The sequence below is a fragment of the Lissotriton helveticus genome, chromosome 7, assembly GCF_964261635.1.
Source record: "Lissotriton helveticus chromosome 7, aLisHel1.1, whole genome shotgun sequence".
NCBI classification, from domain to species: Eukaryota; Metazoa; Chordata; class Amphibia; order Caudata; family Salamandridae; genus Lissotriton; species Lissotriton helveticus.
The window spans coordinates 563,304,219-563,327,356 of NC_136068.1; the positions used below are offsets into that span (position 1 = coordinate 563,304,219).

The following is a 23,138-nucleotide window of genomic DNA, read 5'->3' on the forward strand; positions in this document are numbered from 1 at the left end:
TAGATCACATTTATCAAGTTGCTGGTGTTACAGTCAGCAGAGTGGTTTAGCTTTATTTTCTCCCCTGTGCGGGTGTGTGTGTGAGAGTGTTGCCAGGTGTGACGTTATTGCAATGCACACAGTTATGGCATTTATTTGTTCCCTCCATAATTAGGTTAGTTGCTTGGCTCTTCTTTGGTAAGATTTCTTTCAAATGACGGGTTCTGGTGTACGCAAAAAGAGGTTTTGAGTTGAAAATACCATGAAAATCCAGTTCTTCCTGTAGCATCTCCCACCGTTTGTTTATGCTGTTTTTTATCATCCTGGATTTGGCAGAGTAGGTGGATACAAATACCATCCTCTTAATGGGATCCTTTGATTTATGCATCAACAATTTAGCTCTATCTGTCAATAATGCTTGGTGTTTGTGTTCTTCTAGCAGGTCAATAGGGTAGCCTTGTTTAAAGTACTGGCGTTTCTGTTCAGATATAGTGGATATATAGCTCTCCAAGCTGGAGGAAATACGTCGGGTCCTCAAGAATTGCGAGTAAGGCAAGTTGTGAATGAGGCTGGTTGGAGAAAAGCTATGAAACAACAAGGCATTATTTCTGTCTGTGGGCTTTCGGAACACTGTGATTTTAATCTAATTTTCAGTAATTTCTAGCCAGAAGTCCAAATATGATAGTTAAGTGTCGCTGATGGTAAATGTAAATTGTATGCATGGATTCCTCTTCTTCAATGTGCGGATACTTTCTTTGAGTTTGTCTTCTGTGTTGGTCCAGATTAAAAATAAGTCATTGATGTAACAACATATGAACAGTGTGTTCTCCTTCCATTGTGGGTCGAATATCATGTAGTCATGCTCAGATTTCGCCATGAACGTGTGTCCTCCGCTCATCTCACACGAGGGTGACCTCCCGGTATGACAGCCGCATGGACCCCATAGGCCGTGCAGCGTCCTCACGGTCCTCAGAGCCAGTCCGGGGCCTTTACTGCCACAGTCCCTCAGGGGGCACTCTGGCACAGGTGGCCCCCCACTGGCCTGCCGCAGGATCAATGCGCCGTCTCCTGTGTCCTTTCAGCGGTGGAGGACAGCAGGTCGGGGCTCACGTTGCTCCAGCGGGCCGAACTAATGTACCGTACCGCAGAGGTGCTCCATTGAGGTAGACTTCAGGGCACCCAGTACGCCACAGCTGTAGATAGGTCGTGGGAGAGTCCGATGTCTTCAGGTGTTAGGTGCACAGCAGGATTTTTAATGCGGCGAAGCCTCAAAGTGCATCCGCCATCTTGGCTATCCAATCCACGCCTCCCAAGTTACAGTGACATGATATACAAAAGGGAAAACTAAGATTGTTTTGCAGGTATACTATAACGTCCTGGTAAGGAGCTGCATGCTACTGACGGGGTGAAAACTCTACATGATAAATTTGTGTAACCTTGCAGTAAATCCACACCATTCCCATGCCATCGTGAAGTAAACTCCATGGAATGTAGAATACTTGTGTGTACCCGATTTACCAGGCATAAAACCATGTGGAATTCCCTGTTCTATGGAGTTTCATTCCTAGAATCACCACCTGCCCTGAGCTAATAGTAAACGTGTCTGTGGGATTTATTTGTAGGGATGTTGGGGGAGGGGTGTCTGGAGAGTAAGCATTGGAAGGGGCAGATTGTTTCTGGCAGAAGAGAGCACTGAATCCTGCCTCTTTGTCAGGAATAAAAAGTCAAAGCTTGGCTGGTATAACAGACAAACCCTTGTGCAAATTTTACTGGGCGTAATTTCCACCCAGTAAAATCGGGTCTGGTATTGCCGCACTTGGGAAAACTAGATGCAAGGACACCGGCCCATTCAGGATCAGGTGAACCGGAGTTCCGTATGGTAGTTCCTCTTTGCTGGACTGATATTCAGGACCAAAGTTTTTCCAGCTATAGATGACAACAAGAAGTCGGAGATAGGGTTAAGTGTATTGGCGAAGATCTTCAGATCTTTAGATTTTGCCCATTGAGTCAAGTCATAGACCATTCTCGTATTCTAAAGCTGCTCTTACAACTTTCACCTGTAATAACTTTGGCATGGAGGCTTGAAAGTATGTAGCCTGGTCTTCTGCTCATGCCTTCCTTAGGTTATATATTGTGGATTCTTGAGTGCTGTCTGGTGACAAGATTTTTAATTAGACCATCAGAATCTCATGATCCAAGGATTTGATTCGGCCATCTCTGCTGAGATGCTGCTTTGGTGTTCTCTTCAGGTAGTTAAGCCTCTGCATTATGGATTTACTGAGATGGAGATTTTTAACTGGCCTTCGGTAACTATCTGTGAATTTAAAAAGAAATCCCAGCATCATTTTCGGCGTCTACTTCAGTGATGTCTGGGATCTCTTACGTTTCTATAGGAATAGTGGAATAACTGAAAGCCATGTTAAAGGAAATTCGGTCAGCTTCTGCAGAATCTTCTTTTTTGAAATAGTCTTGTTGCTAGGCCTGTAGTTTTTAAGTCTATATTTTGATGCTAGTGGCCCATTCACACCTTGCTCCTCAGTTCCCTTTTACAGAAATTACCTACTTGCATATCACTCCCCAGTTGTTCCAATGGCCATGCAAGCAGTTTAAATTAATTTTGTGTTTTACTTTTATTCATGAAAATGGCCAAAGGGATGAACAGGTGCACCACATTATCTAAAACTGCTCCCTCCACAGCAACTTCTGGACATCTTAAAAAAAAAACTATGGTAATTTATTGATTTGAGGTAGATCAAATTTGCATGTCAGTAATTAAAGAGGATTCTGTGAATGGCTAATGACGCCCAGCCAGTGTACAAGATGGTAGTGCCCAGAATGGGGATTTTTTGATTATTCTCAAATATATCTATATATCTGATAGACTTCGAGCTGCAGATTCCTTACCTTGGAATATTCCCCAGGTGTCAGACTGGATCCGAAAATTATTGAAAAAGTACCCCTTTGCACACATAGGTGGCGTAGTTAATCTGTGTCGACGACGTCTTTGCCGGATGTGATGTGTGCGGTGCCTATATACTTTCCACCCCAACACGCGGATGTCCGTTCTTTTCTTTCCATGCAAGTCAGCACAGATCTAAAAAGAGCTACCCCAGTCATTTTTTTACTGACTTTTTGTCGAGGTGTTTTGAGATTTTTCAACTCCTGGTGTGGTAGGGATGTCCCCTAAGGATTCAGCAGGCTTTACACCCTGTGGTGTCTGTCACCGGCAGATGTGACAGACCCTCATCTGGTGTGACTTTGGTGCTTGAAGAGGGCCCATGACACCAAGATGTATAAGGGCTGCCACACCATGAACCCAAAGGCTCTGAGGGAATTTACCCTGAAGCTCCTCGCTGTCCAAAATCAGACGACCCCATGACACTCACAGTTACGGTCGTGCGGAAGGTTCCTATACTGCTCGCTGAGCCACTCCGACCATTGCAGTCACACTCCATGTTTTTGTGGAAGTCCCACAAGCTCAAGAAGTCGCAGTGGTCCTAGTCCTGGGACGAGACACTGGCGCTTGAGCACTCTAGACCTTGCTCTACTGTGGAGCCTGCGCCAAGGTCAACTTTGCGCCTCCCGGAGTTGGAGCAACCCCCACCTAACTCAAGGAGTTCTATAAGGACATGCACCTCAAATTTGGGTGGCCTGACCCTCTGGAGGGCATTCAACCCCATAGTTTCATTAGGGGCTCCTACTGGATTTCTGCCGGCTGGTTCGCCCCCACTGCCTGTCAGGCCCCTTGGATCCAGTCCTGTATCCGGAATGGCACCGCCTGTGAGATCGCAAACTTTTCTGGCTTCTACTCCATTGACATCACTCCGATGCCACACGACAGCACAGGCCCCCATTGTCCTACCAGACTGTGACACGCAGCCGGATGGGCATCATCCGACTCTGTAGCGGACTGTTATAATGCCATTTGAATCAGTTAGATCCTTTTTTTTTTATTTGACAGGCCTAGAGAAAGTGATGATTGTGATGGGTCTTAGGACCCTACCCTTATGGTTACCAGAATCCCCTAGATGACACTGAGGACAACTGGTATGAGAAACTGGCAGTGGTTTGGACACCTCACCAGTCACTGGCTTAGTCTCTGCCACTACCAGTGGCTATGGAGGAGGGTATCACATTTGCAATGGTGGCGCAGAGGGCAGGTAAGGTCTTGGACCTTCAGTTGCTCTTTGTGGCAGTCAAGACCAACACCTTGATGGAAGTGCTCATTCGGCATTTCCAACTCTTACTCTCATTTAATGAAGTCCTTTCATACGCCCTGCTTGGGGCCTCGTCCAATCCCTGCACAGGAGATCCTGTGACCAGGACAATAAAAAATTGCGAACACACGTGACAAGAATTTTCAATTCTATTAAGGACACAGAGGCGAGGATTATGCTTCTCTGTTCTTTACTGCAAGTCACAGCAGCCAATGAAACACAATAAAACAAAATACCACAATACCCAATAACACCTGTAGGTCATGTGACAAACCATAGAGTATGTCCATATAAAAGCACCTTACAAGGAAACCGTGTCCTCTTTCTTTGTGGAAAACAGTCAATGTCCTGGTAATCCCCCAGTTCTTGAATAAAAAACCATCTGCAACTAGAAAAAACTTTCCTAAGTGGACAACCCACTCCATAGCTCAACGGGGCTAGACTTCTGAACCGGAGCTAGAGCCAGCAAACTTCAGCACCTCTCCAAGGGAACAATTTCGGAAACATGAAGATTCCGACCTCATTTGGTATCAGCACCTGAAACAAGAAGGAAAAGGCCGTAACACAGGTCACCCCCAACCTACACCAGAATAAATAGGGGGGGGGGGATAAATAAACATATGCAGTATAAGGTTATACATTTCAAAATAAAAAATACAATTGGGATAATCCTCGCCTCCGTGTCCTTAATAGAATTGAAAATTCTTGTTGCGTATGTTTGCAAACTTTTAATTCTATGTCAGGACCGGAGGCTCGGATTATGTTTGTTTAAAGCTTATCCACCACCACAGAAGCTACATCAACAATAGGTTTATAATAAAAAGGTTTAAAAGTAGATTCCCATGACCAGTCAGCTGCATTCATGATATCATTTAAGCTGGTCCCCAATGCATAAGACTTAGAAGCCATAGCTCCCCGAGCTGAATGAGCTCCAAATTTCGACACATCAATGCCTGCTTCAGCCATTAACCAGCGTACCCATCTAGCCAAGGTAGCTGGAGTTACAGGATTAAAGGGTTTTTGTAATGCAATCAAGAGCTGACCATTCATGTCAGAACGAAATTCCGCTGTGCTTACCTCATAATCCTTTAAGCACTGAACCACGCACAATTTAGTATTTGTAGGAAAAGCTGGATAAGAGATAGAAGATGTATTACACTTTGTGCGTCTAGTAATGGAAAAGGTGACACCTTCAGGGGAGAATCTTCAACTGGCTAGGTCTAAGGCCCGGACAACAGACACTTGCTTGCAAGAGACCAAACAGAGTAATATAGTCAGCTTAGCCGACAGTTGCTTCCTGGATAAGTATTTGTTAGAAGGCCAGGAATCAAGAACTTTCAAAACAATGGAAACATCCCATAAGGCAGAATACTTGGGACAAGGCAGATTAACTAACCTAATGCCTCTGAGCAATTTACATACTAAGGGGTGTACCCCCACGGGGCTACCATCTATGGGTAGGTGTCATGCCGAGATGGCTGATCGAAAATTATTGACTGTCCTGTAAGCCAAACCTGAGGCAGCTAGGGAAGCCAAAAGGTTTACAATCAGTGAAACATGTGCTTTAACGGGATCCACTTCCCGTTGAGAGCACCAACTACACCATTGTTTCCAGGCAGAGGAATATCTCTTGTGTGTTAACTGACCAGGCTTCGGAATGAATCTGTCAGCGTCCTTTGAAAGTCCCGGGATCTTCCATCTGTCCCTGAAACCCGCCAGGCGACCAGGTGGAGATGCCCCGATGCTATCAGAGGGTGAGGGGCTTTTTGAGGGTCCAGCAACAGGTTCCAGAGTTGTGGTAGGAGAACTGGGGTTGCACATAACAACTCGAGAATCATGGGAAACCACGGTTAAGCCCTCCAAAGGGGGCAATTAGAATTAACTCTGAGTGCTGACGCCGGATCTGTGCTAGGATTCTGGGGACCATCACAAATGGAGGGAATGCATAGCAAAGGGACTTTGGCCAAGTCTGAAGAAAAGCATCTGTGGCCAGCGCTTCCGGGTCCGGTCGCCAACTGAAGAACAGCGGAACCTGCCTGTTGAGGCGAGAGGCAAAGAGATCTATTTCGCATGGCCCCCTAAGGAGAACTAAGGGCTGAAAGATTTTGGGATGTAGTCTCCAGTCGCTGGAGTCTTGAAGTTATCGAGAGTGCCAGTTGGCTACCTCTTTGCTGCGACCTGGGAGATATTCTGCAATCACCGAGATCCGGTGCTGCAGGCAAAAATGCCAGAAGTCTTTGGCAAATTCTGCTAGATTCTGAGACTTGGTGCCCCCCAGTTTGTTTACATAGCGGACGGTAGACACATTGTCCATGCGCAGTAAAATGCAACAATCTGTCTTCTGGGGGGACAGACAACGAATCGCAAAAGAGCCTGCGAGAAGCTCTAGACAATTGATGTGTAAAGAAAGTTCCTTCGGTGACCACCTGCCTCCAGTTGCTAATTGACCGCAACGGGCTCCCCAGCCCCATCTGCTGGCTTCCAATTCTATTATCACATCCTGGCTGGAGCCGAAAAGGGCTCGAACATTCCACGCCTCCATATGGTCTAACCACCATTGTTTCTCCCACCTCGCCTCTTCTGAGAGAAGAATTTGATCTGCATAAGCGAGGCCTTTCCGGAGATGCTGGATTTTTAACGGTTGTAGAGCATGGTAATGCAAAGGACCCCGAAATATCGCTTGGATCGATGAGGACAGAAGACCAACTGTTCATGCGATCGATATCAAGGATACAATTTGCTTGCTCAAAATCGCCCTCAACTCCTTCTTGACAGAGCGTACTTTCTGGAGAGGCAGACGGAGCTGGCAAGATAGGGAAATCGATTTGAAATCTCAGAAACTCGATTGACTGAGTTGGAGTTAAGAACGACTTCTGCGGGTTCACCAAGAACCCTAGTCCTTGGAGAAGTTCGATCGTCCACTCGAGGTGAAGCATTACTAGACGAGGACAATGAGCTAGATAATCAGACGAACTCCCTTCGCTCTCAATGATTCCACTACGGGCCTGAGGAGTTTCGTGAAGCATCGAGGTGCTGACTATAGACCGAAGGGGAAAACTTGGTACTCGTAGCAGGTTCCCTGCCATAGAAATTGTAAGAATCGGCGGTGAGGGCCAAAGATCGGAACCAAAAGATAGGCGTCCTTCAGGTCGAGGCAAACTAACCAATCTCCTTCCTGGAGAAGATCTCGCAACAGATGGATTCCTTCTAACCTGAAGTGGTGATATTCCACCCAGCCATTGAAATCTTTGAGGTTTAACACCTTTCTTTTCCACAAGAAAGATATTGCTGCAGAACCCATGGGGATGTGGAACTGTAATGACGATCACACCCTTGCGAAGCAGAGAGTCTATTTCGTCTGAGATAAAGGCTTGATCTGGTAGGGAAAAATACAGAGGAGGCGGGCGGGGTTCTGACTCTGGGAACTGTAGAAATCTATCTTGAAGCCCCAGACTGTCTCTAACACCCAGGCGTCCTGGGAAATAGTTTGCCACTTCTGCAGAAAATACTGAATTCTGCCCCCCAAATTTACTGTGGAATAAGGAATAATCCTCACCTGCAGTTCCAGACTCATGTTGGGTGCCTTGGTTCCCTCCATATCTGGATTTTCGGAACCTGTTCCTTGCACGGCGAGTGGGGTAGAAGGAGGAATTGGAGTAGTTGGGGTCCTGGTAACCACCTCTCTGCTGATATTGACCCCTCGGTGGATTGATTATATCCCCGGCCGAACGAACGCCCTTTGAAACGTCCGGCCCAGCCAAAAACTGGTCTGAAGGCACGCCTGAGAGACCCTTGGGCTTTATCCAGGCCGCTGAAAGTGGCAACAAACTTAGTAAGTTCTTTGAGGAACGATTGGCCAAAGAGTATCCCCTGAGGTAATGGACCGGCCTCAGACGAGGCGAGTTCTGCTAACTTAGGGTCTAATTTCAATAATATGGATCTCCTGCGCTCAGTAGACATGGCGCAGTTAGCATTGCCTAGTTGACATATTGCACGTTGAGCCCATCCAATGAGTTCTTCGGGTTCTATGGCCATCCCGGATTGTTTGATCCTAAAGCCAAGTTCTAGAATCTTTGAGAGGAGCTTGTCTTGGCAGGTCCTCCATGCTTTATCTAAACCTTTTTTAGGGTCCTAGCATACTTTTTCAAATAAGTGACCATCGTGGGATCCACTTCAGGGGTTTTGGCTACCTTACTCGCAAGATCAGGCCATGGGCAATCTGAGCGAAGACGAGCTCGCACATCTTTATCAAACGCTTGACGGAGATACGTTTGAATATAGTCCGCCACTTCCGGCGGTGGCAGCCAGGCTGTAGAGTTAGGATGCACTATGGCATCAAAAGTTAGGAGCTTAGGACGTGATGGTCCCTGCTCGTGGCGCTCTTTTCCAGCTTTCTTAGAAGGACGAGGCGCCTCATCTTGGCTGGAAGACTGGTCAGAAGAGGAATCAGAGGGTTCGTCCTCTGGAAGCTCTGTGATGGTCGCCTGCATATGCTCAGAAGTCATGGATTCAGCCAGCCTTGCAAAATCTGCAGAGTGAGGGTTGAGGATCTTTTTGCCTCTAGGCTTTGGACGAGAACCTGAATGCGGGAGCCAGCCCTGTTGTTGGGCATATGGAGCATAAGTGGTGTTTAAGTGGCTCAATGGCTCTTACCAACGCTTTATTAACTGAGTGTTGCACACCAGCATCAACACTTCAACAAGCTCCTGCTCCATCCTGGGCTCTTCAGCATAATACTCCTCTTCATAATAATAGTCAGATATTGTAACTGTGTATCAATGTGGAGTGGGAAATAATCAAATGAAATCCAAGTATACAGGTATACGATGCAAATCGAAGTTTTGGGGCAAGAACCCACGAGTGGGCAATCCGGAACGGGACAAAACCCGAAATCAGGGGGAGTGGAACCCCAGGCTAGCCAAACAGATATCAGGATCAATTAAAGTGTGGAGGGAGGGCTTGCTTACCATTCTAGGCAGAGCATATGCTGATTATGCCGAGCGCCAGAGAACTTGGTGGTCCAAGTCTCCACTTCTAGGATTAACCCTGGCGCCTTCCCTACCACTCTTCCAGTTAGGGAATCCAAAAAGCTGGCCTCCTTTGGAAAGAGGAAGTTCTCTTCTGCCAGCCTAGCACTGTGATCGAAGAACACTCTATGCTTTTAGGGCCGATACTTCCACACAGGGTAGGATTCGGTTGCGCATGTGCTGCCTTTTGTTCTTGAAGGAGACTCGAGCCATAATGTCCCAGGCGATTGCAGATAGCAGTGACTCATTAATATTCCCCACCATATGTGGACTGGACGGATGTATGTCATTACATCGCATTCTAATACCACGCATACCATTACAACGCGGGTATTACAACGTGATGACAATGACATCGCATGCCATTACATCGCATACTTTTACCACGAGTATGCTTTTACCATGCATGCCATTACAACGCAAAGGCATGCGTGGTAAAGCTATACTTATGGTAAAAGTATGCAAGGTAAGTTACATCTCTATCCCTACACATACACAACAAATTACTCCCACCCTTACACTACCCCAACCCAAAAACACTACCACACTACTACACTACCCACACTACCCACACTACTCCCACCCTTACACTACCCAAAACCACTACTACGCTACCCACACTACTCCCACCCCTACACTACCCTAAACCCTAAAACACTACTACGCTACCCACACTACTCCCACCCTTACACTACCCTAAACCCTAAAACACTACTACGCTACCCACACTACTCCCACCCCTACACTACCCTAAACCCTAAAACACTACTACGCTACCCACACTACTCCCACCCCTACACTACCCTAAACCCTGAAACACTACTACGCTACCCACACTACTCCCACCCTTACACTACCCTAAACCCTAAAACACTACTACGCTACCCACACTACTCCCACCCCTACACTACCCTAAACTCTAAAACACTACTATGCCACCCACACTACTCCCACCCTTACACTACCCTAAACCCTAAAACACTACTACGCTACCCACACTACTCCCACCCCTACACTAGCCTAAACCCTAAAACACTACTACGCTACCCACACTACTCCCACCCCTACACTACCCTAAACCCTAATACACTACAATAAACATACACTACAACACTACACTACCCTAAAATCTAAATCACTACACTACATAAACACTACACTACCCTCCCTAATACACTACACTAAATAAACACAACACCACAACACACACTAAAACGTTTAAAAAAACACAAACAAACATTTCCACACTACTTTAAAACTGCCCTAAACCCTACATAAGTAACCCCCACCCCATGCGCAAAACCCCTTACCTGTCTCCTCTCCAACGTCGCCTACGGATCCTGCTTCCTCCTTCCTGCTGAGTTCACGTCGTTGTGAATAGCCGCCCCCGCCGCCGCCATTACACATTACATCGCATGCGTTGTAAAAGCGCATGCGATGTAATGGTATATGCGATGTAATGGTATGCGCGATGTAATGGTATGCGTGGTTTTACCGCGCGTTGTAACATCACATGCGTTGTAATACATGCGATGTAAAAGCAACGCGTGGTAAAACCCGCGTTGTAATGGTTGTTCCCCGGACTGGACACGACCAACCTTCTTGACGCAGCGATTGCATCAACAGTGGCCCTTAGGCGCCACGTCTGGCTGAGATGCACTGGCTTTTCAGAGAAGTCCAAGCTTAGTTCATGGACATGCCCTTTGATGGCTCTCACCTTTTTGGTGAGAAGGCTGACTCAGTGCTGGAGCTCTTTAAGGACAGCAGAGCTATGGCGTGGTACTCGGTTCATGCCCCCCCCCCCCCCCCCCCCAACCCAAGTCTGCCTTTCATCTCTTACGTGGCCATAATATGGGCTACCAACGGCGTCCTTTTCCAACCCAGCCACCAAGTCCAACAGGCTTTCCAGCCTTTTTGTGGTCGCTGATGCTGTGCCCGGAGATCTCAAGAACAGCCAGAGGCCAAGCCAGTTCACCACCTCCCTGCAAGCCATAGCCTCACAAACAATTTAATTTGCCCTTATACCAAAACAGGCACCCAGTGTTGGAGGGAGGGGAGGATTTGTCATCACATGCACCCCTGGCAGACTATAACATCAGACATGGGGGTTTTGCAAATAGTCTAGACAGCTACTCCATCTTCTTTCTGGAAACAATGCCACCCACTTTCGACCTGCCAATAGCGGACCATCTCTCCTTACTTCGTCAGGAAATGTTCGCTCTTCTGGCCAGAGGAGCCATCAAGAGGGTGCCAGCATCAGAAGTAGGCCATGGTCACTATTCCCGATACATTACAGTGCCCAGAAAGCAGACAGGTATCTGTCCTATCCGTGACCTGTGTCTCCTCAACTACTTCTGACAAAGGAGAAGTTCGAAATACCCACCCTAGCTCAGGTCCTGTCTAGCATAGACCCTGTGGACTGGATGGTAGTGTTGGACTTGCAGGACACATAATTCCACATCTTTGTCCTGCCAGTCCAAAGGTGTTTCCTGCAGTTCCCAGTGGGCCAAGAGCACTTTCAGTTTGCAGTGCTCTCCTTTGTCCTCACCAGTACCCCTCGGGGGTTCACCAGGGTGATGGCAGTGGTTTCAGCATATTTGCATGGAGATTGAGCGGCGATAGTTGACAGCTTTCGACTTCCTCCCGTAGGCTGTGATTTTATTCTGGCGGCCAGGAGTCCCTCCACCAAGTCGGTATACGCTTTCGTTTGGGGCAAATTTGTGGCCTGGCATGCATCCAAGCACGTTGACCCTCTATCTGCACACTTATACCAAGGTTTATTATTTTTTCTTTTTGTTGCCCAGAGCGCTCCGCTCTGGCACAAATTTTATTTGTCTGCAATTTTGGCATTCTTGTGGTTGCCGGACTAATTTTCTTTGTTTAGGTTGCCCTTTGTGACTAGGTTTCTGAAAGGTCTCCAGCATATGTTCCTCCTCCCAAGGCCATATTCATCATGCCTCAGTGGGATTTTAATTTGGTCCTTAACTTTCTTATGCGTGTACCTTTTGAACCGCTACACAATTGCCCACTTTGCTTGCTCACTATCTAGACTACTTTCTTGGTGGCCATACATCCCCCAAGAAGGGTCAGTGAACCGCAAGCACCCTCTGTGCACCCTCCTTTTATGACCTTTTGCCTGGACAAGCTAGTTCTGTGAGCATGTGCCTCCTTTCTTCCAAAGGCTGTGACACCGTTTCACATGGGCTAAAATATCACTTTGCTTACCTTCTAAAGAAGTGGAGAGACTCCACAGCCTGGACCCGAAAAGAGCGTTGTCGTTCTGCCTTGATCGCACAAAAGAGTTCTGGGTGGACGATCAACTCTTTGAAGGGAATGTCAGAGCTAAAGAAAGGGAAGGTCATGTAGAAACGGACTGGCCCTATGGAAGTGGTGCTAGTAAACCGAATGTGGTAGTAACTGGTCAAGAGCTGGTATTTCCTTATTTGTGACAGCATTTTCCATCCAGACACTGCTCCAGTCCGGGGCTAAAAGCATAAAGTCAGAGATCAATAGATCAGGATCCATACCCCCTGCTCCGTAGGCTCTTTTGGACGGCTGATTTAGGCCCATCTCTCCATCTGGGCACTGAGCCCCCGATTATTGTTTTGGGTACTGGCCATTATTCCTGTATATGATTATTGTATGTACTCCCCTTATCTCTCTGCTCCATCGCATGGCACATTCCTACTTGTGCACTGATGTTATATTGAGCTGTTATGTTTGTATTAGTAGATTCAATGCCCATTAGATTCCCCATGTTAGACTTTTGTTACCTTTGCCTCAAATTGTAAAGCGTTCTGATATCCTTCAGGATCAAGTTCGCGCTATATAAAACTTTATAAATAAAATAAAAATAAAATCTCAACATGGATAGTGCTCTGCATAAATATCTGCTACGCATTGGTCAAAAATGCTTACCCTGCCCCCCCCCCCCCCTTCCCTTAGATTGAAGCCTACTTTACAAGTTCCTTCAACTGGTATAGTGTGTCAACTAAATGACCTAAGTGGCAGTAGTCTTATTGCTCTTTCTGAAAACTCTTCAGCCAAAATCCTACCATAAGGTCTTCCTTATTGTTCAATTTCAAATTTGAGCACTCCATTTTAAATGGATTTTAGTTCTGAAGCACAGTTTAATTGCTGAACCTGCCCCTCTGCATCTCCCTTTCAATTGACTCACTTTTGTTTTAAATCTAAATAAATGTAATTGGCAAGTCAGGGGACCTCTGGTTCAAAGTGGACGTGTCCGTATTTTTCTTCAAGTACTTTTTTCTGACTCGTTCTTTTTAGCAACCATGGCACAAACTTTCATTTCTGATTTGGGACTGGCTTGTCATATAAAAGAGGGGACCCAGATCGGCACTCCTTTGTGAAGCCGTTCTTAATACCTTGGTGTCAGTTGGTGCCCCTACCCATGGGACAAGCGGCAGAGACACATTTCCTGCTTTTTACTCAGAAGGGCGGGAATACAGTATCTGGCCCGTTTATGCCAATGTGGGCCTAATCTAAACAACCGTAGCACTTCGTGAATGTATTTACAGTGAAGGCTTTCTCAAGGTCACACGCAATACATGTGGCTGGCTGAGGGATAATTATTTGCCGATCCTTCTATAATGTGCCACAATCGACGAGGGCTAAGACCTACCAATCCTAGTGGATTAGATCAGGGAGTTCTGGCAATAATCTACAGACTAGAATCTTGGCAAGTTTTTTTAATCGGTATTTAAAATTGACAAAGTTGAAGACTATACTTTCAAGGATCATTTCTATAGTTCTAAAATTGACAGAGTGTGATAGGAGGCCATGTTAAAAGGATCCTTGTGCGGATTTAGCATAATGTATAGGGGGGCTTCATTGAGTGTAGGCGGAGAGGGTCAGGGACCCACATGCCGCAAACGCCACAATAAGGCTTCCAACCTGGTTGCTAGGGGCTTTGCAAATGTATAAAATTCAGCTGGTAGGCCGTTGATACCAGAATGTTCCCTCTGGGAAGGACTTCTAGTATAGATTTGATCTCTTGCAAATTGATAGGGGCATCTAGCGAAAGTTGAGCTTCTTTAGAAAGGCAATTTGGGTCTACAAACGCAGCCAGTTTCAGCACTCGGGTCACGATATAAAGAACTATGGTATTAATAGAAGGCGTTGTTAACAGCTGTTTGAGTATGAGCTGTGTCCCCGAATCCCTGGTGGATATGGAGTGGGGTAGTCCCGGCATGGCAGGGGTTAACCCATTGCTCCAATAACCAACTAGGTTTAATTACTTTGTTACAAATTTTAGCTTGGTATGCAGCAAAGTCAGGACATCTGAGAGTTTCCAGACAATCACAGTATTTGGACCAAACTATACACAAATTGTCTGCTCCATCAGGAGTAGATAAAGTGTGCTCCAGCTCGAATAGAGAAGCCTCCAGGGCTGCTAGTCCCCTGCAAAGGGTCTGCTAAACCTCCACCGTGGCTTTCATGCACAAGCCCCTTGTGACTACTTTGAAGGTTTGCCACTCCATTGTGGGGGATGATGTGCTCTCTTCTTTTCTTGAAAAAAAGTAGTGATATGTTGGATGTCCATTTGGCATCAAAGTTGTAATCACTTTTTCAATAATAAATATATCCAGACTTTTCCAAAAATGTTTCATATCTGAAATATTTGCTAGAAATGAAATTGTTCTTCCTCTTAAACTTATTTATTGCGTTTTTTCAGATTGTAGGTTTGAATCTACGCAGGGCCATTGGTAAACGAAATTGTGATTTACCTTTTACTCTCACAAATGCCAGAAAAGGCGGCACACATTCCAATCTAGTTATTTTGATGACTTAAATGGGAGCGGTTTTCTACAAAGAGTTGTCAGTCCGCCAAGTACAAATGTTATGGTTGAGTGCCAGTGTTTGTCTATAAATTTAAAAAAGTGAAAGATACGCTGTCCTTGTGCAGGATCCCCTTGAAGTCCTTGATAGTTTTATAAAGTTTTGTTTAGCCTCAAGTTTCTCAACGGTTCAAAAGAGTATGGAGCAGCACACAGTGCTGCAGAACCATTCACTTAAAAGAAATGATCAAGTGACGGTGTAGTAAGCTAAGATTTAATCAGTTTTCATTCCAGGAAGTTGCAGCACAGCAAGTTCGTTTTTCATTTACCACCATCCTCTTTGCAAAGAGTTCTTAGGTCTTCACTTTGGCAACAGCTGCTCCCACTAGATGTATAATAATGAATAAGAAAAAACTGTCAAGGGATATAATCTAAAGAGTCACAAGCATAGGTAATTTTCTGGATCTATGTTTCCCAAAAGTTCAAATGCTCTTGGCAGCGTCACTTTTTTTATTGGACTGCCTGTAACTTTTATAAAAAATGATTGAAGGCATAAGAAGTTGAAGAGCTGCATTCACAATGCAATTTCACCAAGATCACAATGCACTTTTCACATTTATGTATAGATTTCCTGAATATATTTCAGGCACGCATGTGACAATTTCCCCTATGCACAGAAAGAGTTCATTTTAAAGTAGATGTAAAGAGTTCATTCATTTGTTTCTAGATTGGGCAGATTGGAGTACAAAAGCAAGAACAATCGGACTCTTCTCAAAACCTGTACAATCGCTTGAGTTAAAGATTTTTTGGTAAAAAGACTGATACAGCCGCTGTGTAGTTTACAGCAAGATTCATTAATTCGTTTTGTTGTTGTAAAGCGGACACAATCTAAAATACCTAGCTGGTTACATTGTACGAAATGCATATTTTTATTTTTGGAAACTGGCAGAGAATTGCAACTTGGCTTCACCATTAGAGTCATGATTACTTTAAGGACTGACGAGGACTGCTTTGTACAAAAATGTGAATTTTTCCCTCTCCCTGTTAGCTCCAGCTCATATAGATGCGTCTTTCTATTTCAGGTGGCTTTGTATACAAGGCAGGAGCTGAATATCCGAACAACAGCTAACTTCTTGCTGGCTCTGGCAGTTTTTCACGAGCCCTGCCGCCCACACCTGCGCAGGTACTTTTCTGCTGCAGTCCAGCTCCCCTCGGACTGGATGGAGGTGCCCAAAATCTACCAGGTACGTCCCTTCTCATGTTCAATAAACCCGTAGCTAGCTCCTTTTCACTCTGCTTATGCCTTTTCTCCATCTCCCTTGTCACTGTCACTGCCTCCTCCTCCTTCTCACTTTGGATCATCCTTAGCTTGTCCCCCCAGCCTAATGCTGGCACTACCCTTCCACTTTGTGCTCTTTCCCCTTCTTCCTTCCCCCATCCCTTCCTTTCTTCCATCTTCTGACTAGTCTTTACCCTTCCTTGTGAACCTTTGATTGTCTCACTCCTTTCTCTGTCACCCTTTTTATCACTGTCTTTCCAATACTTTCATGTCTGTCTCTTCTCCCGGTTGATGGACCATGGTAAATAATCTTAACAGCAGTGTTTGCAGCATGAGTCGGTTTCAGATTCACACATAGTCAGTCACCCAGTCGCCCAGTGTTTGGAGCTACGAATACTTATACAAGTGATTAAACCGATGTAGGAGCATTTACATAAGGCCATGTCTTTAATAAGACATTTTGGCGGGACCCAGAATCTTCTTTGATTGGACATCATCCAAGACTGCACACTACTGCATTGAGGCAGCCTGGACACTGACTGTAGCTGGTGCGCTTGCTCTGGGATATGAGGGTGCTCAGTAAGGAAGCCTCAAAATTATGGGAACTTGGGTACAGTTCTACTTTACTACCTGCTGGATTCTCTGCATTGAACCCACGGAGGACCTGTCCTAGCTTCATGTGCTTCTGTGGTCAAAGAAGACGCTGGGGCATTTGCTGGATAAATAGGGACTGCTGCTCGCTTGGACTCTCATAACTGCTGCTTAGGGCAGAGGTCTGCTATGGTCTAATGACTGGCTGGATCCTTTGAAGTAGGAAGTTGTGCTCTGGCGAGCGAAGATCATCCACCATTGTGTGACCAAAATTCTTTAAGCCATGATGTCATCTTATTGACCAGGAGCGACTAATAATATTGAGGATCCAGGCTCCGCTAATATTCCTCAGATTTAGTTGTTACTGTTGGACTACCTGAATGAATACAGGGCCACAACTCAGAGTATAGATTACAGGGTGTTGGAAATGGATGGTAGTTCAGTAGGATTAAATGCAAAAGTGTGCCAAACTAAGGGAAAGATTACTGGGCTGGAATGTAAAGTGGTGTACCTGGGAAGCAAAGTACGAGAAATATGTGACTACTTTAGATCCCCATATAGCTTCCAGGACCTGTTCTGTATCCAGCTCCGAAGGGCTGCGTTATGGGCTTCGCTTCCATTCCCCATGTGGGGGACATAAAGTTATTAAAACAAACCGTTCTCAACTTGGAGGTTCTGCAGATGGCAGTACAGTACATTAAATATTTGCAGAGATTCTAAATATTGGCCATACGAGACCCTGAAGTAAACAGGTAGGGGTAACCGTACTTGTCCACCTGGGCACACCCAGGCAGAGAGGAGGACTTACATAGCAGTTCAAAACCTAGTTTTGACAATCAGTGGTAACAAGGTATTGATTGTCCTAGACCTAAGCTGTGTAACCAAAGATCATTGAAAAGCTCTCCAAAACGTCAAGGAAGAAGGGTTGGCCTTGAATTCTAGTGCTCCACTCTGTTTCCCAGTGCAACTGCAAGTGTCCTGTGTAAGTATTACCCACATATTCTCACTTCGGATGAACGCAAAGTCTTTCCACACAAAAAGAGTATTCAAGCAAATGCAAGGAGCTATGGTGAATTGCGGTGTGGTATTCAGCACCAGAACTGCTGATTTTTGTGTTTTGGACTGAGTTTACATTATTTCCTACTGTGTAATAGACTAGTTATTTTTGATATTTTGATTTCCTGTGTTTATACAGTATCATTATTGCTTCTTCTCTCTTGCCTCTGTTTGTCTCCTCTCTGCATGGGTGGTGGGCTTGTGTGTTGATCATACTGATTCTGCTGTTGATTTCTCTCTGATGGGCCAGTACCTATGTGAACGTTTGCAAATTATCCATTAATGTTTGCTTTATTGTGATGGATCCAATTACTTAAAAATAACAAAAATGTGTCAGTTGGTCTCTTTTGCTCGTTGATCAAACCCTTCAGAGAGGTGGCCTAAAACATTATCACCCCAGTACACCAGTATATTGACGATACTATGCTTTTCCATAGCATCATATTGGAAAAAGGAAATTAGATACATTGCTGCTTGTTTGAAAATCGGGCAAGGGTCTATATTCAACTCAATTTAAAACGTATCCCACAAAAACAAATTCCTACTTTGTGTCCAACCCAAAACTAGGTATATGCCCTCACAGTTGATGGAAAACGCAACCCCCTGTCCTCCAGTTGGTACCACAGCGAATCTCAGGAAGTCACTGCTTAGGCCGCATTATGCCAGTCCTGATTTTGGTATATTTGCTTCCTGTGGAAACCTGGTTCCTTTTCAAGTTGGCCTGCCAACTATTAAGTTTTCTGTCCAAAGACTTCTTCAAACTCACCAGATTCACTCCTGACATATGCATGGAGGAAGACCATTGCCCTCTACAAAAACTATTATGTTTTAAAATGTAATCTGGAATCCACCTGCCCCACAGAGATTATTCTTTTTTTTCTGAATTCAATTCATTTTAATTAAATCTAAGTTGTGTAATGTTAACAGAAGGGCTTATCTTTTTTACTGCATCAGCATGATAAGAAATCTTCATCTGAGATTAAGGTACATGCATCTCTCATTCTTAACATAAACCCACTTGAAGGGTCTCTAGTTTTGTGAGGGGTCTGCGGAAGAAAAAAAGCATTCAAACATCTCTGTAAAGCTTTCCAGATGTGGCAAGGCATTTTCAAAAGATATGTATTGCTGTTAAGTTAAAGTTAATAAGCTCCTACTCCTTACTAGTTTTCCGAATTGAACGCATCTGTTCCATAAGCTTTCAAAGAAATCATCCAGGCAAACCAGTCCTTTGTGTTGCACATTCTGTTACCTTCCTAGATAAAAAAAATAAATATCTTCTTTTTAGACAGTTCAAAACTAGACTGCTCTAACTGAGATGAGGAGCAGAAATATGTTTCTAGAATGTGGATTCCTGGGGTTCAATTGGAGACTTTGGAACATTTGCATAATCATTAAGGCAATCCTCTGAATAATGTATTGCAGTAAATCAAATACCTATTAGCAGAGAAGAAAAAGAGCATGTGACCTAATGTTCTCCTAACTATCTCCACTTGCCATATTACCTTTTAACTGAATACTAGTAAATTCTGCATAGTACTCTCGGGATCAGGTAACACAAATTCAAATTCATTTGACTCCCAGCAGTGTTCCTGCAGAAGTTTTCACACATACATTGATGGGTAGTTATGTCAAAGTATTCACTCCATCACTCACAAAATAAAAGGTTGCATTTCAAAGAATCCAAAGAGGATGGTGTTTCCCATGATTGAGAACAATGAGAACAGCTCTATTACTGTCCAATCCTGTGGTATTTTTACTTTTGCACAATGAACAGAAGATCTTTATAAAGGTAATGGATCCACTGATGCACAATCTAATTATCTATAGAAACATGGTCTAAGGATCTGTTGCCAGACATTATACGTTTCTATATAAAAGAGGGTCTATGTAGCTGTTGAAAGAGTGCTTATCAGCTATAGGCAGATTTCTTGTGTAGCTCCAACTATGGAGTTCCTCTCTCTTTGTACCTCTGTATTTCTTTGTCTCTTCTCTAGAGCCTGGCTGTGAAACAAGGAAAATCAGTACCCCTGCCCTCAAGTCTGCGCCGAGCCATGACTGATAAATTCAAACAGTTCACAGAGTACCAGCTCGCAAAGTACAACACCAGGGCGCACCGCGGCAAAACGTCCAAGAAGAAGACAAAAAAACAGGAGAAGGTAAGGAGTTTTGTCTAGTCAGGGGTTAATATTCAGTAAATCAGGACACATCACAGTGGCATCACATTGTAAGTGTTAAAGGTGATGTCGGTTGGGGCTGGTGGTGGTTTTGTAAAAGAAGCCACTAACCAGCTCATTGAAATGATCCTGTTGATCACCATGCTGGTGAAAGTATTGCAGTTCTCGCGATTTCCCATCTGTCTGTCAGGATGTTTTCACTTTTTTGTTTTTTATAAGATTTGTTCTTATATTCCCAGGCAATTTTTCATTGTGTCAGTGTTTTTCTAACTTTTCAATTAATTATTGGTATCCATTCTTCTAAGGATAAATATTACTCTATGCATAGATTACGAGAGAGTGTCTGGATGGGAGATTATTTAAAGCCAAATTTAAAACATATGATTTTAGTAAATGACCTGCAAAGAGTAATTTGGCTGACCATATCTTTTTGTTTCACTTCTTTACGCCCCTTCCATTGGTTACCTGCTTTACATCAGTTAACGCACTCCATATTTTTGTAATCCTTATAGAAGCGTAATAAGATTTATTAGGAGATTTGCATAGTATCTCTCTTAGACCAGTCACTGTATAGTTGACAAAGCATATTACCAAATGGGGCTCTGTCAATCGGCCAATATTGTTTTTGTTCTGAATAAGAATTCATATAACACCGCATGCTATAAATATCAAAATACAATTTGAGTAGCATTTCAAAGAAAAGAGAAATAAAATAACTCTGAATAAAAGATTACATAATGTACTTAAAGGTGCAGTTAGTATATGAAATATGAGTACAAAACACGGGTCCAACAATATCCAACTCACAAATTAAATATATTTTTTAAAGTGCTTCTGAAAGATATTGACTGCCACTTGCATTATTGGGACCGCTATTTCTTTCAGCTGCTTTTAAGCCTCACTGCTCTCCACACACCTCCTCCAAGGTTCAGCTCGTGAAAGCTCTGCCATGTGCTGTTTGGAAACAAGAATGGGGTGAAAGAACTTTCTTTGTCCTAGTACTCTCTCTGGAACTACATGATTTTTGAAGGAATGTCTCAAAACATGGTTATTCCACATTAGAGTGCATCTGTTGACACCCTTGTTCTTGTGTGGGTTCTGGATTGAAAGGGGAGAAGCCCTTGTGTTTAATGGTGGCTTGGCAGTGTAGTAGAGGAAAGTAAAGCCCTTCACCCCATGCTTTCTCTGCAACCACCCATCCCATTGCTCTCTCCTTTTCTCCTTCCTTTAGATATGAATTCTGTTCCTGAAGAAGTTGTATTTCATCTTCCATATGAGGTTTAGGAATTTAATACCCACAATCAGCTTAACAGGTCACTCCACACTTTTATGCTTTTACTGCGCTAATACCTAAAATTCTTTGAATGCTTTTTACTTTGCATTGATTTTTTTTTTTTAAATTGCCCGATAAAACTGAATTGTTAATCATATGGACTTAATAACGTTATGGGCTCTGCTCTGCCACAGTTTCCCTGCCTGCACTGATCTTTAGCTTCACCACATTAGCCAGGGAGTTCTCTGGTCTGCCACGACACGCCGTTTTTCAGCAGAGAAAACAACTTTCAGACGACTGTGACCGCCATTTTGCAGTGCAGGTGGCAGTCCAGTCTTTTACATTGAAGGCTACGAAAGAGGCACCCTGGCGCGGAGGCTCATTGCTTAAAAGGTTACTCCTCGCTTTCATGCTTTTAATGCGCTAATATCTTAAATACTCTGCATGCTTTTACTTTGTTTTTAAAATTTGTTTTAATTGTCTGTTAAAACTAAATTATTGAAATCATTTTTGCTTACTTTGCACACCTCTGCACTTAGCCACTTTACAGGCTCTGCCACAGTATCCCTGCCCGCACTGATCTTCACTTTCAGCACAATACGCACTGAGTTCCCTGGTCCTCCCCGGCTCACGCAGTTTGAGCGGAGTGAACAACTTTCAGATGACTGAGACTGCCATTTTGCATTTGGTTGGGCAGTCCAGTCTTTTACACCTGGGGCTACAAAAGAGGCGTGCTGGCATGGACTCGCTGCTGGCTCGCCAAAGGCAAACCCATCTTTGACCTTCGCGACAAAACTTGACCAAGGTCCAGGAACCCTGCATCAATAAACACAAGTGAGCTTGTGTACTGTGCCCTACAATTACAGGCTTTAAAGGGATCCTCCAAAGTGGACTGCTTCCATACTATTGAACTAGCTGAAGTTAACCTAGAATGTAGTAGCTGAGCCTTCTTTCGCCCATGCAAACCAACCCCTGAGACCACCAGCAGCACAATGACTATGTAGCTCATGTTTATGATTTATTGCAGATCAATGTCTGGCCACAAGTTATAACTCTTTTACCTTCCTAGAGGAGGAAAACCCCGACTTGTTGTTCCAGACAGAAACCTGGTTGCATGCGAAGTCAGGACACAACATCACACAAACTCTTTATATATGTCTGATGGAACGGCCAGATAGGAACGGCCATCATCATAAAGGGAGAATTTAAATGCCTACAGCAACAACTACAACTCTCAGAATGTGAAAGCATGGCATTTGCTATTTCAATGACCCCCGCATTCACCTTCTCGGGTGTCCTTCTTTACCGCCCCCCTGGTCAGTGTTGTCACTTTATTCAGTCCCTCCCTGAGGCACCCACCAGTTGGGCAAATGAAAAGCCTAACTTAACCATTCTTGGAGATTTTAACCTACACTAGAAAGATCCTATTAGGCTTGTTAGCCTCTGAACTTTTGCAAGATCTCTCAGCAATCCAAACGTCACAAAACGTATGTGGTCCCACACACACTATAAAGGCCACCAGCTCGACGTCATTTTTACTAATGACCTCCAATTTAACATCTCAGTTCTGCTTCCTGTAGTATGGTCAGATCACTTTATGATCTCCAGGACCCTGATTGCTCCAAGTCACAGTACACTTCCCAGACCAATTACCCGGAGTGATTGTAGTTGGTCAAAATTAAGTAGTGAAGAATGGAAACCTACCGTCAACGCAACAAGACAAACCTTAGCTTGGATCCTTAAG

At 44.4% G+C, this 23,138-nt stretch overlaps 1 protein-coding gene across 6 annotated transcripts in view; it reads left to right on the forward strand.

Moving 5' to 3' along the window:
- TEP1 (telomerase associated protein 1) overlaps nucleotides 1-23,138 on the forward strand; it is a 1,162,857-nt gene that overhangs the window by 102,904 nt on the left and 1,036,815 nt on the right. For all 6 annotated transcript variants that reach the window (XM_078652640.1, XM_078652638.1, XM_078652642.1 and 3 more), the window contains exons 5-6: nucleotides 16,104-16,265; nucleotides 19,942-20,103. In XM_078652640.1, the coding sequence (XP_078508766.1) occupies nucleotides 16,104-16,265; nucleotides 19,942-20,103 (324 nt within the window). The remainder of the gene's footprint in view (nucleotides 1-16,103; nucleotides 16,266-19,941; nucleotides 20,104-23,138) is intronic.